Genomic DNA, 17,765 nt, shown 5'->3' on the forward strand with positions numbered 1-17,765 from the left:
ACAGACTGCTTATTTGAGATTTTCTGCCACCTGCTGCTGCTGGAAATGGGGTTAAGGAGATCAGAATTTGCAAACCGTAAACAAAAATAATGAGGCTAAAACTCGCGGAGCTGCAGAATGATCATTCTCAGTGGGTTTGTCACTACAAGCATCCACTCTCGCATTACTCATTTGATCTATTGTTTATGTAAAAAACTATTGATTGGTGGTGCATTTAACTGAAATACTTTGGTACATCTTTGATTTTGTGACTGCCCTTCAACTTGAAGTTGACAAATACACACATACAGGCACATTCAGAGTGAGTATCGTGCAGGAAATTTTTAGCTCACACAAAACTGTTTCATACATGTACATGGTAAGACAATAGTTTGTATTTTTGCCATTGTGCAGTTGCTTTGGTCTTGTGGTCATCAAAAGGCGAATTCAAGTCAGAACCAAATTCCGATAAGTTACTTGAGGTGACCAAAAGTTAATAAAAAATCTGCATATTAAGTACATTCTAATTTGTAGATGGGTCAGACCGCCTATTTGAGTGCATTATTGCTTTCTGTCCCAACTTTGGAAAAGATGTGAGGAAATTATCCTTTGTTGCAAAAATGGCAAATAGCGGTGTATTTCTGTTTCTGCATAGTATCATTCTAATGTATAGCTTGGAGGGCAATGGTCAGCTGTTGGGGACGTGTACAATCTGAAGATGGACATCCACTGAGCATTACACACTATAGTAAATTACAGATGCTAAATACAGATAAACCAAACTAAAAATAAATGTGGAACAACTCAAACAACTCAAAGTGTGTTTTAATGTGTCCTTTTAATTTAGTTCACGGTGGTATTTTTGCTGCTGTGTCAGCTAAGCAGAATGCAAACTAGAAACTTCAAATACTTAAGCGAAAATTTGTAGAAACAGGTGTTTAAACATCAACCGAATGTGTCAAAGTCCACATTATACCCAGTCTAATTACAAAAAACAAACTACCCTTTATAATGTGATCATTAAAATGACATTAAGTAGTCAGCTGTAACTGCAGCAACACAGATACAACTTATCTCCTACTCAAGTCTGACACCGCCTCCGACTCCACCAGTACCCTTGAGTGATGGTATCCTGTAATTGGCACAAATAAAGTCACATTTTCACAACAGAGGTACCTAATTAAAGCGGAGATCCAACAGAAATGTCTGGTGCAGAGGTATTTTCATGATGCAAAATGCTGTAATAGCACTGTTGCTGTCATTTTCATAGCTGAAAAATTGGTTGCTGGTTGATTGCTCGTAACACCATATAGTACTTCATCTTTGAGCTATTTGGGGAGAAGATGTGGTGGGGGGACGTGGTGAGATTGGAAGCGCCTTAAATTGCACAGGCTGGACAGTACATTTTTAAAGCCAGAGGTCTCGCCACCCTGTAAGGTAATCATTGAGTAATAGGTATTGATCAGCAGTCCTATCAAACTCCCACATATATTTTTGGGTAATTTTCTGCCATGAAGCAGAAAAATTATACTGAGTACATTTTAATGAAGTAAAGCCTGATTTCTGAATGCAGACTATCATTATTTATTGTGCCGCATGTTCAAGCCAGCCCGCTACCATAGCCAAAACTGATGTAAGTCTAATGAAGTAGAGTTTCTCCTTCGCAGCATATAGAAGAAGTTGAGGGCATGACCAATGTGCTTGTTCAGCTAGAAGACTCGTTCTTCTGGGCCTCTGTGACCCCTCTGCTGACACTTGACAGCCCTCCTTGACTCAGCACTGACAGCTGCCTACTGTACTGCACATATGCACCACTCTGACTCACGGCTTGTCAAAGTGCAGTGTTGCATCTATTCTAACTACCATCCATATATTAATTCTTGGCATCTGTATTCCATTGGTATATTTTCCAGTGATTTTTTTTTTTTGGAAGGCAGTAATATGTGACAGTGGTGCAGCTGAGGTCACAGTAACGACATGTGCACTGTGTGATGCTCTCTTGCCTAGAAAGTAAGATGCTTTGGTTTGCCATGCTTGCAGGAGTACATTATCTGCCCCGGGCGGCCCAGGGATATTGCAAGCTTTATTTTTAGCGCTGTTTTGGAGCTCAGCGATGTGTATAAATCAACATTAGGCCTGTCGGGTTCCAGTAATGACAACGTTGACTAAGGCTGACCAGTCATCCGATTGGTGCATGGCACTCTTCTTTGTAAACTGCTAAGGTTGGCAGAAAATGGAAAAGAGCCCACAGAGAGGGAAGGAGAGAGAGGAACAGAAGGCAGAGTAAGGAAAATACAGAGATCAGACCGTAGAGAGCGAATGAAAGACAGAGTGAGATAGAGGAAGATGAGCGGAGAAAAGAGGCATCTCAGCATTTCTGCTTGTGCCAAATCATTACAGTATATTCATGCAACGTAGAGCTGTGCCTGTGCACTCTGTACGTACGAATGGACAGACAGAAGAATGAGTCTGCTCATTGAAATTCTGTCCACTGCGCTTCACAGGCCCTTAATAGGCAGCCTCGGGGGTGGAGAGGTAGGCCTACAGTAGAGTAGCGCAGATTGGGCTGTGGATGATTCATGCTGCTATCCCCCAGTGAATATCTCAGCATCATGACTTTGCTCTGCACAGTTGCAAAGTTTGGATTCAAGGGGCTTAGGTGCTTTTCTGGAGAAAGAGAAAGCATGCCACAAAGTGCAGTGTTTCTGTAGATTCATATTGCACTCGCTCTGCATCTATCACATCTGCTTTTACAGTCGATCTGTTGACACTCCCATCCAGAATCAAGAACAATTCATAAAAAGAGTGGAATAAGTCAACAGTGACAGATCACCATATTTGCCTTTCCCCTCGTTATGTTAAAATATATGGGAGGTGCCAACAGCTAGAAAATGATAGTTTTGTTTGATGCAAGTCATAACATTTCATTGTTTCCCTTTGCAACAGAAATATTTTGCTATGAAGCCTTTGAAGATAAAATTTCCAGACAGCCCACTGTGCAACATAACAGCTCAGAGCATATTAATCAAATATAAAACCTTGGAATACTTTTTTCAGCTGTTAATCCAATCCATGGTTTCGGAGATGTATTGATGACACATCCATTCCAGTCATAATCTTGTCAATATTTCACACAATATTTCATAGAAATAGTATTCTGAGTATTCTGGATTGCTGTCAACAACTAGATGTAACCAACTTCGGAGAGCCACAATGGAATTGAGCCACTAAGCTTGTGTGTTTTAAACATCGAATACAATATCAATCAAATAGCTGCCAAAACCCCCTAAATTAATGGTGTTATTTGGTGCCATAAAGACTGTTGTTTTACAACACTGTACAGTCTTTCTCACTCACCCACCTCCTCCCTTTATTTCTTCTCCTCATGTCGCTTGCATTTTTGAATATGAAACAGACACAAAAGTTCATCTGAAGCTATCTTACCCTTTAATGCAGCCCAATCACAGTGGCCCATTCATGGCTTTGAGTTTCTGTTTATATTCCACGCCGTCCATATTAATTAGCTGTGGTTGTTTAGGAGCTCATCTATATTTCAGCAGCTTGATTCATAATTCAAAAAGGAACCTGAAAGATCAACTGAGTTGTTATTTTGCAACAATGAGACGGTTGCCTGTTGTGCTTTTCCACTCCGGCTTGGTAGAGAAGCATCAAGAGAGGGGGAGAATCTGAGAAGTGATGATGCAGTAAAATAATCAGATATGACATGCTGTAGTGTTGCACTTCAGGCTGCAGGTGACTGTTTCTGGCTTACTTTTCAAGAGGAGAGAGTTCAGAGCTTCAGTCTATCACCTACATGATCTATTTCCTGTGTCAAATACTTGTATGTTTAAAAAAAAAATTAAGCAAAGGGTCAGTTGTCATTGGATTTTCAGTCAACTTTGTGTATTGGGTCAAACTAACAGCAGTTTTCTCTCTCCTTGTCTGTGAGTGTGTGTGATTGTGTGAAAATGTGTGTGTGTGTGTGTGTGTGTGTTCTGGTCTTGTAGTACAGCCTGCAGATGTTGGAAGTGTGAATTTGGCTTTTCCTTGGTGAAAGAGGTGTGAGCCACTGGGGGGATGTTACTTTGACTGACTCACAGACTGCTTTCTCTCTTTTTTCTACTGCTTTCTCAACTTGTTTACCTGAAGATTTTGATTAAAATCATATTTCGCCAATTCTTTAACTTGTTTTAAGTGCAAATTAGTTTACATCTCCCTGTCTGGTCCAGCACTGTAGATATAATTTTGATGCTAGTGGAGTGGTGATCTGCCTCTGGGAGATATTGACACCTTTTCTTTTTAGCTTGGAATATCAAGCAAAGTTTTAAAACAAGTACAATTATCTCAGCCTGTTGGCAATATTTTTCCCGTTTGAAGATGGCCTATTGTAACTAACTTGTTCCCAGCGATGTTCCACTGGACCGTTTCTAAAAGAGAGGAGAGTCTTTGAATTCCAACATGAGGCGAGATAAAGTGAGAGAACTGCCTCGAGATGTTTGCTTTTGTATCCGTAGCTGAAAACTATAAAATACTCTGTGGCATAATCTCAAGCATGTGAGAGATGATGCTGTTGCCTTTTGCTTCATGGAAAAGAAATAAACACGTCCAAAGCTTAAACAGAGATAATAAATAAAGAGTCTAAGGAGGGAGAGGAAATGTAAGGTTAATATTAGAACAACAGATGCATCAAGAGAGGCCCTTCACATGCAGAAGAGAGAGTACGATGCATTGAGTGAGAAAGAGAAGGGACAAAAGTATAAAAATGGAAATAAACATCAAAAAGTGTTTGAAGACCACAAAATACAGTGAATATAAATTAAATTTGTTGGAAAAATGTAAAAAAAAAACACAGTATTATGCTGTGTCCATGGTGTATTTCCTTAAAGGGAATCTATTATGCTTATCGTGATTTTCAGTCATATATAGACTGTTACAATGTCACATGTTCATATTAAAAGTGGCCAAAGTGTCAAATAATGAGTTAAACGTATGTTAGAAGTAATCCCTGTGAGCAAAAAGCACCAGCTTCAGACTGTTCTGAACACTTGGTTTCCAACGTTTTTTTTTACTTTCAGCCCAAGCTGATGTCAGTTCATGACGGATTTCTTTATATGGTCATCTGCTCCACACACAGTGCATGAGTTTACTGCTCTGCTCCACTAACATTATGGCATTTCTCTATTGTTTTGGTGGGTAGTCACGCTGAGCCATGACTTGAGTCGAGCTGGCACGCTGTGAGTGTTTTTCCATTACACAACAGGCAAGTAAAAACTAGTTTACCTGTTGGAGGTTGTTGGTAATCTGCAGCGCTTCATCAAATATCATCACCACTGCGGCTGTTTCAGCTTGTACTATTCCTCCCTGCATTATCTCTAACTGATCCACTGAACAAAGAGCTCCAAATATTTCCATATGCTGTTGTTGTGTCGACCGGTTTTTAGCACCACTAACGAAGCTCTGCTAATTCGGTGAGGAACACATTTCATTCCCTGTAAACTTTTCACAATAAAAGTCTCTGGTTATTTAGTCATTTAGAAGCTTTTAATATGAAGCAGCAAAAGTAGAAAATGTTGGGTTTTCATCAGCAGTAACTTAACATGACTCTGAGCTTCTGGAAAGCTGGCCAATCAGAACAGGGTGGGCTCATTGGGGCTCTTTATGCAGCCTCCTATGACTGGCTGCATAAAGAGCCAGTATAAGATAAATAAGAAGTTTTCTGAACTGTGAATCATGCAAAGCTACTCTAGTGGAGTCCCAGAATAATGCTAGAAATGAGCATAATAGGCCCCCTTTAAGTTAAAGCATAAGTTAAAACACTGTAATAAGGCCAGAACATTTAGACAGCAGCAAAAGAAAATATAAAGCAAAAGAAAATACAAAGTGCCTCATTAACCAAAGGTCCTTAGCCACACATTTTTCACTGGTGATGAGGTCAAACAGCTACCTGGAAAAGATCCATTTTAATGTCTCCAATATCGTGTGATCAATTCCTTTAATTATCTGAGGCACAGAGCCTTCGGATATCATTTTAATTTTTTTCTATATCTTCATAAATGATCTTTGGAATCGAGGATAACATCAAAGATAATTCGTACCCCTGCCAAGGAGATTCTAGTTTAATTTTTCTGTCTGTCTGTCAGCAGGATATCTCAGAAACCTCAGAACAGATTTATGTTAATGTTGGTGGACAGGGCAGCCTCAGGCTAAGGAAGAGCTTATTAGATTTTGGTTGTGAGCTAGATCTAGGACTTCTTCAATTAGACAATTATCATTTTTAACAGTTTTAACAGTGATAGAGAATTTCCAATCCGAAGGGTGTGTTTGCAGAGTCACTATCGAGTGCCTTATAAATGAAACTCAATCAGTGAAGATTTTGTGTGATGGAAGCTGTACACTCTGTTTTATTTGCTTCCATACATGATTTTCTCATCCTAATACAGCTTTACATTTGTCTAAGGACTGAAATTCTTCCGATTTGTGTGAATGGGGTTGAGGTCAGGACGATTATTTCTGGATGAAGTATTTTGATGAAGTATTTTGAGGTGTTTAAGCATTATAGCTGTAGGTGATGGAAAAAATCATAATGGCTTTGAGTAGCATGAGAGCATGGCTGTAGGTCCAACCATACGTGACTCATGTCCAGTCCTTTTTGACTTGAACTGCTCCAACCGGTGTTTTTTGTTTGTTTGTTTGTTTTTGAGCCGTCCATAATCAGCTGTGTAGAAATTTTATATTCTGTGAGCCTTAAGGTCCTCTCATCTGTGCCATATGTGTGTGTGGAACAAGCAAATATTGGTCAGTTTTGTCAATGCAAGACCTATTTGTATTATTGTTTAATCATTTTTATTGTGATTTTGTTTTAAAGGAATAGTTTTCTCACTTGTAATAGTGATACTAATCTCATATGTATCCATTAAATAGAAAGTTATAGTCAGGGGATGGTTAGTTTAGCTTACCATAAAGACTAGAAATAGCTAATTTGCTCTATCCAAAGGTAAAAAAGTTAAAGCTTATAGCAAGTTTGTTACAAAAACAGAAGTGTTAAAACAACAAGTTGTGGTTTTATGGGGGCTCAAGTGAGTGGACTACTACTACATTTGGAAAGAGCAAGGCTCACTGTTTCCCCTTGATGTCAGTGTTTATGCTAAACTAAGCTAACCATTTCCTTGCTGTAGCTTCATACTGAATGGACATAGAGTGTTATTAATCTTTTCATCTAATTTTCGGAAATGAGCGTATTTCCCAAAATGTCAAACTATTCCTGTAAACCAGAGAGCCTGTTCTTTTTAAATATCTTGTGTCATTACCAGTGCTCATTGTTTTATTTATTTCATGCTGTAGTTTTTAAGGCCTCTAATATACTTTCATTGTGGTTGCCTGTGCATCTTGTTTGACAAGTGGTCTATAAATAAATGTATATTATTATCTAACACGCCAGAAGCAGGTTCTGTTTCTAGCATTCTCTGCTCGTTGTTTAAGTAACGTGTGATGACCTCATTAAGCAGACCTATCAAACACACTCTAATGACACCTGACACTGATGTTATGAGGACAGACATGTCACAGCATCACAGCCCTCCTACCGATGATCCTAACTGACCTTCTCTTTCCTCCCTCTCTCTCCTCTCCTCCCCTCCTCCCCCCGACCCGTCTCTCCTCCTCCTCTGCTGTCCAGATGCAAGGTGTGCCGTCCCCCCCTCCTATCATCATCACCATCATCGCTCTCACGCCCACTCCTTCCACGCTCCCTCCTACGACCGCCCTGCTCCCGAACGTCCCTCCTACGACCGTCCTTCCTACGACCGTCCCTCCTACGACCGTCCTTCCTACGACCGTCCTTCCTACGACCGCCCTTCCTTCGACCATCCCTTGCACGAGCGCCCCATCTACGACCGCCCCTCACACGATCGCCCACCCCGTGACCACTGGAACCCCCGTCTTCGCGTGAGCACCGGAAATCAGCTCTACATGTTGGACCAGGAAGAGGTATTGTACTCCACACACCAGGAATACACAGATACTGGTTTCACACAGAGGGGATGGAACCCAAATTTGCTAAACTTTAAAACCAAGACACATCAGTCAAATACAAATCACTACCAGTGAGCTGTGAGCTGGTAAATTTAAGATTCGATATTTTTTATTAAAGGGAGTTAGTTTCCGCCAAGTTGCCGATTGCCAGATGCCTTCTTTGTCTGAGTTTACTGGGAAAATAAAGGTTAAATACCTTTATTTAAGCCTCCCATTATGCAGTGTAGTTTAGATTGTTAAAAAGTACACCATATTATATTGTACATACTTACAGTACACATGCTAGCACATTTACACATTACATTTAATTACATATTGCAGGAGGGTTTACTCTCGTTGCAATATGTCTTGCTTTTGTAAGTAATATTCATAGTAAAAAGAAAAGAAATGTAACATGTTACTGTAAAAGTAAATCACTTTGAGCTGCATTTCATGTATGTAATAATTTATATAAATAAAGTGTATTAATAATATTATTATAACTAGGGTTGGGTTTTGATAGCTGATTTGATTTTGTATCCGGTTCCAAGTTTGTAAGAAACCCACATTTATTTATTTAAAGGTCTCCTCCAGACATTTTTAAAGATAAAATGCTATAAAATGCTCTGTTTGGAATAATAATTTGTGTTTGATATGGCTTTTCTCAAAAAAAATGTTCCTTAAAATGACATCTATTGCTTCTCACTCATTGAAAAATCCAGTGATATTTTTTAAAATTTCAAATTGATAAAAATTTCACCCACTTCACTGAAAAGTCCATTCTCAGTATATGTGAAATGGAGGCATCAAGTTTCCACATCATATTTCTGTAAGTTGCATACCAGATCACTAGTTGTAATGTCACAAATAATGCTTGTACAGTAAAGTACCGTGCTTGTCTTATACTGAGATTTTCAATGAGCACAGAGAAACTTTCCACTTTCAGTAGATGAATATGAAAACAGCCCATACATCATTCTGCACAGTGAAGCTCAAGTAACAAGTAGCAATAAGAAAAGCACATTTTTGAATGGAAGGGGGTCTTAAAGTTCTGAGTCTATAAAATCACTTAATTGATTTTTTTGGCCACTTGAGGGCAGCATAATAAGCTGTAAACACAACATTGACAGAGCATCTATCACCTTATAAACTTGGCAAACATTTTATCAAACAGTTTCTTTTTTCATCCAGCAGACACAAAGCAACATTATCATTCATTTTGAGTCAGGTCACCTGGCAAATGTAAGTTCCATTTTCAATTTCCTCCACCAAGTCCTGAGGGAAATATGTGGCTGCTTAGCTTCTAAATGCTCAGTACTGTTCACCAGCTAGTTGCTAACTTTGCCTGTCTGCTGTGTGGTGCTGGGCAGGTAGTGTACCTATTATTCATATAAAAATATTGATTAGTTCAGCTTTAATTAATATTTGTTCTCTTTGGTCTTTTTTATTACCAGTGAACATGATACAAAACATTCACAGTCATTCAACTAAACAGCTAATATGTAATCTACCCGGCAAAACCAGAGGTTTAGTTCTTTGAATAAATTTCCTTGTTCATAAGTATCAAGTAATTTGTGACGTAATTCCTGGAAGGCAAACCTAAAGAGTTTGGAAGAGGGCTTTAAAGACTGTGATTTAATAAACAGATTAAATTAAAATTTTAACTCTAGTTTCAAATATTACAGTAATTCTGAGACAGTTCTGTCTTGATCAGTATGTGATGTGAGAGAAATAATCCACAAAAAAATACTTCACTCAGACTCCTGTCTTTCTGGGTAAAACATAGGTTGACGTCATTGTCAGGATGGCCTATTAGCAGATAGTTTCACAGTCTTTGTGCTACTTAAAGAACCCTACTTTTCAGCTAATATCTGTTAAAAAGGAGGTCAGAAAGATAATATATCCAGAGTTTATCCCAGAAGCTTGAACTTCCTCGGATCGCTGTCGCCTCAGGCTCACTTTTGGGGGTTCAGTTTCAAGGGCAGTTGTTAATTCTGTGGGAATCTGACTATGACTGGAAACTTTTGGCCAGTGTTTGCATTGTTCAATTGGATCATAATTGTGTAACCAGTAACCTAAAACAAAACAAAACAAAACAAAAACATACCCTTCAACTGTGATGTGGAGTTATTTTGGACTTTTTTTGTGTTCTCACTTTATCAACCTGCCTGACCTAAAGTGACATGAACTTGGTTTTACACACAGATGATGTCATAACTTTACTAGAATAGTAAATGCAAGGCAAAAGTGGAGAAACAAGAGTTGTGCCCATATATAAAGTTTTAAATGCATACTACATTAACTGTTCTTTAAAGAATAAGAGTAGTGATATTCTATATTTTTTTATTATTTTCAACAAATCCCACAAGTATTCTGTTTGTAGCTAAAGCCTGATATATCTTATTCCTACGTGTCATGTTTCAAAACACATCAGTGAGCCACACAGATACACTGGCTTCCATTATTGCCATGAACACGGGTACTGTAGTTTATTTTTAATCAATCCCACTTACACCATCCTGCTGCCATAAGTACTCACTTCAGCACCAAATGTGTATTAATCTGAAGCCAAAAATAGAAATGTGCTATTTACTCCTGTTTGAGTAATATTTGATAAAGACTACAGCGCCCAGCATTTTAAGGAAATTACTTTTTATTTAAAAAATAAATCAATTATGTATTTGTGACCAATTTTTAAAAAGTTACATTTTCAATAGGAGTCAATAGGCTTGGGAGGCACAGACAGGTTATGGAAAAAAGTATTGACAGAAGGACTTGGTTTTGTTCATTAAATGGGATTTGTTACAATTAGACAAACACAGAATAATGCCAAACTTATCCTTTAATGGTTATTTGGATTCCTACTGTTTATTTGTTGAATCAGCCATTGCAACACTTGGTCCGTCTATAAAGTGTGATACTACAGGGTAGGAATGCCTAGTAAAGTCTGCTTAAAAAGACGTCATTGGCATTGTCAGCCAGAACCAGTGCGGCCCACTTCTTAATAGCAGTGTACAGAAAGCATCTCCAAACAGGGTAAATATGTTGTTTCAATGCTTTATGATGACGGATATGTTAATTAATTTAAAAAACAACCTTATGGATAACAAGTTTAAAGTGCTTAAGGATATATTTTTCCCTCAATAGTTTTATTTAAATATAACTTACTGCTTACTTGTTTACTTACTGGAAAGAAAATTAAAGTGCCAGTTTAAATCTGACATATGCAGTAAGTAGCTGGAAATATTTTTAATGAAAGCTCTACTCTTTGGGGGAATGATTTAGCAGGCCTTCTGTTTTCAGCTGTTTTAACACATGCACAGCTGGGAAGCTTCATAGTGACACTGCTATCTTCTGCTGTTAAACCAGCATTATATTCTGTAACCTCAGCTGACTTCCAGATTACTTAAAAAGGACACGGCAGTATATTAGTGTCGATGGACGTGACTGTTTTTGCTCCAAAGTTTGCATATTGATGTACCAAACACAGATGCACAGTGCATGACTGAACCTGCTGCTGATTGTGAGTAAAATCTCATCTTGCTCTTCAGGCCAGTAGAGGGTGCTGTCCCCCAGCTTTTTCTACCTCGGCTTTGCAACAAAACTATTTTTACACACAAATAACACAGTTTTGTCAAAGACAGAATGACACCATTATAATTATAACACCATCATCAAATCTATAGGTCACCTCCCCAAATTTAGAAAGTCTGTTAATAGACCACAATATATGCTGACATAATTTTTAAATTAAGCTTTCAACTCTGACAAGTCAGCACTTTATAGGAGTTCATCTGAGTAGCTGCATGCCTGGACATGTGACAATACAGTTGCTCTGGTGTTTTGGTATTTTTATTGTGTTTTAACTTACTTTTATTGTATTTTTATTGATATCTGCCTCGCTTTTTGTTATGATGTGTTCTACAGTATGTATTTGTGTATGGCGTTTGGCACTGAGGCGAATTCCTATGTTCAGCTATGTTGGCAAGGCGATAAAGTAATGAATCTTCATGTGGCCAGTCAAAGCGTACGGGTGGCGACTCTTGCTGTAGTGTGAGTGCACGGCTGCCAATAGTATTTCAAATTGTCATCACTCAGAGGAATAGAGCGCGCTGTGATCCCGATAAGAGATCTGTGCTGCTCTGGAGGGATTGAAAGGAGAGCCCAGTTCAATTAATCAGAGCCCTATCCCTGTCTAATTGTGCCAATAAGGCAGCAGCTGTGAATGGATCGGAGGCAGGACTGACGTGCTGATAGCCGTCACCTCGGCGACAACGAGAGGCGTTAAATATTCATGCCTGTCACTCACCTCATGCCGAGCTGGTGTCTCTCTCTTCCTCTCTTTTTTGGACACACATACACACACACACACTCACCCTTCAATTTATTTCTATTCGTTTTAGATGGCTTCAGTGGCTCGGCAAAAAAGCAATCATACTGTACGTTTCCATAGCAGAGATATGGAGGATCAGTGGACAACTTTGCTCTTTTTTTTTTTTTTTTTTTTTCCTTACCAGTGTTGCTGTTTCCTGCACATTTTGATATCAGCCCATCTTAAATATACAGCTTTCACCTCTCTGATTTTCTGTTTGCTTATATGCTTAGCATCTCAGCTCAGCATCACCCGTCCAATCCCCTGCTCTCTCTCTTCTATCTCTGCCGCCTTCAGGCTCAATTCTCGTTTTAATGCCATCCATCGATCCATCACTCTTACCTTTTCTCCTCTTCTCTCCATCTGTTCCCTCCTATCTCTCTCCTTACTTCATCTAATCCTTCTGTTGTTCCATCTCTTCTCTCTCCCCTCCTACTCTGCCCGATCTCTCACTCTCTGCTTTTCTCCCTCCCCCCTCCTTCTGTCTCCATATTCATTGGTACCATACTTTCTCTCCCTCTCCATCTTTCCTCCCCTCCATCTCTCCCTCTCTCTGGGGTGACTGGCAGGAGTCTTTGGCTCTCCCACAGGCCACCTGTCTCTGTGCTCCTTGTAGCGCCATTCAGTTGCCGCACTGTTTTTTTTATTTTTTTTTATTGTTGTTTGTTTTGTGAATGACGGCCATCAGAAAGACGCAGGAGGGGCGTCCTCCCGGAGAGCTGAGGTGTCGCTTCGGGGAACAAGACTGCTCTGTTGTGTCTAAAATGTGTCACTTTGGAAATTTGTGTTAATCGTGTGCCTGTGTGTCTCCTGACACCTGGTGTGTTGAGTTCATTGAATTGTTTCCTCATGATGGAGTGCAGACACTTCATAGGGCTTGAATGGGATTACACCCTCGCTGAGATGTCAACACCCTTGGCTCATTTTAATTGCCAAAGATAATAGATATGCTGACAACATGTGTTGTCTGAGTGGCACATTTTGACACTGAGCATGAGGGTAGAATACCAACCAAAGTTTAAAGAAGACTAAGTCAAAACCTAGTAGACCTAAACTGCCTAACCTAGAGGGCTATTAATTCGTACATCATCTGGTTACCATCTCACATGGACATTGTCAGCATTTTTAAGATGTTTGCTTTTGTGTTAAGTTTAAGTTTATTTGTATAGCAGTTTTCATACAGTAGTTGTAACTCAAGGTGCTGTACATATAAGAAAAAAAAAATACTGAAAATACATTGCTCCAGATCTTTGTGTAGATTATATGGTGCTGTTGTAAGAAGGGTTGAGTTAAGATTTAGGCTATTTTTTTAATATGTTTTATATATTATATCACTTACCCACAACCCGAAAATAGTTTTAATGCAGAAACTATCAAGTTGATCATAAATGCTGAGTGTAAATGACCCCAATACAGTGTGTTTCATGAGTGTAAAGTTTGCATTTGTAAATGTAATGTTGTTATATTGCTTTTTATTTTATTTACCATGAACACAGAAGTGCTTGGTTGGTACAAAATGCATCATGGGATACTTAGTTTCGGTTGACCGATTGTGTAACTTCATTACTCAGTCAGTGACAGACATTCGCGGCTGTAGGGCTGGCTCTGCTGTTGCAGTCTAGCCAAAAACTCTTGTGAAATAAAAAATAACATAAAACATGCTGCGTATAATTACAGTTCCCTCTTTTGCTATTTTTTTTTTAAACTGTCATTCAGTTGTCGCAACCAAATGGGACTTCTATGCTGTCTCCCTTGGACTACTGTGTGTGATCGGTAGAAATTATTTCCAGTGCAGTCTGAGCAAGAAACATGGAGCTGTATTACCTAGAAAATAAGTGAGCATGGAGCCTGAAGCACCAAAAAATGACACTTAGTGTATTGAATAGTCAACCAATTCTCTTCTGGATTAATCATAATGGTCCACAAAATGTCAGCAAGCTGTGGAAAATGCCCATCACAGCTTCCCAAACCCGAAGAAGTTTACTGTCATAAAAAAGTAAGAAAAACAGAAAGTATTTGTATTTCAGAAGCTGAAACCAGTGATTTATTCGCCATGTTTGCTTAAAAACTACCACCATTAATTGATTATCACAGTTGTTGCCGATTCATAGCTCGACTAATTGATTAATCGACCAATCGTCGCAGCTCTCATATGATTGCATATTTACATTTTGCAGTTAGCACTCTTTTGCTTTATGTGTTTGAGCACTAATGCATGCATTGTGGTTGCAGCAGAAACAAGACAGAGAAGATTTAAGCATTGTGTGAGCAGCTGTGCGTTAACCCAGTCATCATGTGAATTTTAAACAGATTCATAGACTGATTGATGATTGATAATAGTTTGACTTTGGACCTCTAATGTAGTAACTGGATCATATTCCACTTCTTTTGATACTGAACACATTTAAAGACATTTGCAGTTGTTTAAGAATTAGAATTTTGTTAATGAAGTAGACAGTTATAGAGCACTTGGGAAAAACTGGGCTGGAAATTTCTATGCAGGCAATGATGAAAAAATGAATTTCTTTGACTTTTTTGATAATCTGTGAGATCTTGATCTGTGAGTTTTCATTCCCCTAACTCCCATTTTCCTCCATCTCTTGGTAGGCTGCTCTGCCTCTTTCTGTCCTGTAGGGGGAGTGAGAGGGCTGGCAGCGATGGCTGCTTGCCATCCTCCCCTCTTCCTCCTCCTCTCATCTAACATTAATCTGAGATGACAGAGTTTCATACTCCGCCGCCACGCACCAGTGCCCTGTCCCCCAAGTCATGTGTCCGGGCTGCACTCCCCCAACTGTGCCAGTGTCACGCAAGAAAAGATTACGGGCGGCACAAGCCTTGTTTAGCCTGCAAATGTTAGAAGGAGCTGTGAAATAACAGAGAAGTAGATGTTGTACTTCAGCAATTTGAGATAACTATGATTGTTGAGTACATTTTCCTCTCTGTTAAAAGTGTTCCTTTGTACTACGTTGGGGGTCCCATTTGCAGCTTTGATACTGAATTTGAAAGCATTAGTGCATGAGCCGGTCTGCAAACAAGCCAAAGCACCTTGGTGGCTTTAGCCTGTAGCTGTTGTCACAGTGCATGAAGAGTGGCTCGGAGGTGGATAGTGTGTTTGCTTATGACCCTGGAGAGCACATTTCGGTGGCTTTTGTGTGGGAGTTGGAAGGATTAATTATGTAATAAATGCAGGTGGGCAGTGACACTCAGAAGAAAAGGTTGATTGTTTTAGTAAAATGGCTGACCTGAACCCTTCAGGTGATTTTAACAAAAGAAGTCTTAGTATTTGAGTAACTATTACATGCCATATAGGTAAAAATTGTCACTCATTCAGAAATAAACCCTTTTTCAAAAGGTCATCCTGTACATACAAGGGTTGAAATGGCTTTTATCTCAGCATTCTGATTAATTCGCCTCTCCCTGTGGATAGTGTACCGTTTTTTTTTCTTTAATACCTTGGAGGCACCGAGAGAAAGAGGAAAACTAGGCCTACAGTAATTTGTCTCCTGCCAACTTACCAAGAGCAACTGCCAGATCTCAATGACCTTAAAAGCAATCCTCTGCCATTTATCATTTTTATTAAGAAGAATTGTACTTTGCCAGGTCTGTCTCTCTGGGATGTGGACACTTAGGGGTAATATGAACTTTTCTATGAACTTAACATGTACGAGTTAAGGCAATGAACCACTGTAACTATAATTTACATCCAAAGTATTATTAATTTTCACTACATTTACAATTGTAGAAAAGCAAAAATACTTTACTTTGCAAGCAACTAGCTAGGCGGTTGTTTCTGTCGTTTTCCTCTCAGCCCTCACTATTATACTTTTTTCAAGCTGTAACTGTAAGTGACACTTAATATTGCTCACTACGCATTTTGTGCACACTGAGGCAGGTCACAGTTTATAATGTGAGTTCCCTGCTTATTTACATCAAATTATGGTGTTTGCATGTTACCTTTTACTCTGTTTTTTAGCATTTTTACGTTTTCACATCAGTTGAAGACAATACAGTATTCCATGAGTTAAAAAAAAAAAAAGATTAAATTCCTTTGGGGTTACATGGAACATTAAGTCAAATTTCCCTGCACTATAGCCAACATCCTACAGTATATATAGTAGCCTACATCTGCAGTACTGTATATCACACCAACAATGAACAGATCTACTTACAAGTATTGTGTGTGTATCCAAAACCTGATATATCTTATTCCTCTGTGCCGTAGACCTCTGTTGTTGTCAAAGTACTATTAAAAATATGTCAGTGAGCCACACTGTTGCACTGAGTGACATGTTCTTTCATCACAAAGATAATGGGCATGGTAGTTTGTTTAAAAATGGCTCCAAAGACTAATAACAGCAATCACATTTTTAGTCTCCAGAGAGTAGTTCCATGTAGATGACAGATGCTACTGTGCTTACGTGGTTCACAATGTACAATGTAGTGCATTGTAAATAACTTTAATACAAAGTCAAGAGGTTGTGATATGTAGCACAACAAGCCAGTGAAGCTCTGTAAATAGGCAGTCAGGCTTTGGATACACACACAATCCTTGTAAGTACATTAATTTATTGTTGGTTTTGCTCTGCACATAAGATTAGTTCTGTGTCTGAAAGGCCGAACATGCTCAAAATGTCAGCCCTATTGGCTTTAGCATTGTATATTTGTTTGTGTATATATGTATTTCTGAGAGTAGGATCACTGTGTGTTTTATGAACTCTGTAGCCAGTGCCTGAGGTCAGGAGGAGGAGGAACATCTGTCCGTGAAAGGATGTTACCAATGCCTGAAGGACAAATCGTGCTTTTGGCTAGCTCAGCTGCCTATCATTATGCACGGAGCTGTGTGTGCGTGTGTGATCTGCTGAGGTGAAATTTATTTCTGTCTGTGCAGGTGTGTGGCCAAATTTTTGTTATTGCCTGCATGCGTGTCCTAATGCAGGTTCATGTGTTTGTTTGTGTGTTTGTGTATGTGTGTGTATATGTGTGTTTTTTTGTGTTTGAGCCAGAGTTAGACAGCCAGCGGTGTTTGATTACTGCCCCGTTAAGAAATAATGGATTGCACAGTTTTCACACATTACACACTCTATTTCTTGCAGTCTCACACACACATACACACTCCCACACTTTTGTGTCTTTCTTGCAGAGACATGTAATCTCTCTCTCTCTCTCTTTCTCACATCCACACAACCATACACAGAGTCCCACCATATTCCCCTGCTCCTCACAGCTGGGCCTGAGGAAGCAGTAGTGACATATGGGCTAGCCAGCCTGCAGCATTGCTCAACTCAACCTGCCAAGCTGAACAAAAACACCCTCCTCCCTCTTCAGATCAATGGCAGTCCCTTCCCTCCTTCTCCTTTCTCCCTTTCTTCCTCCACCACCATCTCAGCCTCCCTCATCCAACACT

The 17,765-nt window shown here is 39.3% G+C and overlaps 1 protein-coding gene across 1 annotated transcript in view; it reads left to right on the forward strand.

Annotated features, from left to right (window-relative positions):
* Positions 1–17,765, forward strand: part of syngap1b (synaptic Ras GTPase activating protein 1b) — a 132,179-nt gene that overhangs the window by 24,474 nt on the left and 89,940 nt on the right. The window contains exon 2 of the mRNA XM_067600700.1: positions 7,655–7,965. Within this exon, the coding sequence (XP_067456801.1) occupies positions 7,655–7,965 (311 nt within the window). The remainder of the gene's footprint in view (positions 1–7,654; positions 7,966–17,765) is intronic.

The sequence above is a fragment of the Thunnus thynnus genome, chromosome 10, assembly GCF_963924715.1.
Source record: "Thunnus thynnus chromosome 10, fThuThy2.1, whole genome shotgun sequence".
Taxonomy (NCBI): domain Eukaryota; kingdom Metazoa; phylum Chordata; class Actinopteri; order Scombriformes; family Scombridae; genus Thunnus; species Thunnus thynnus.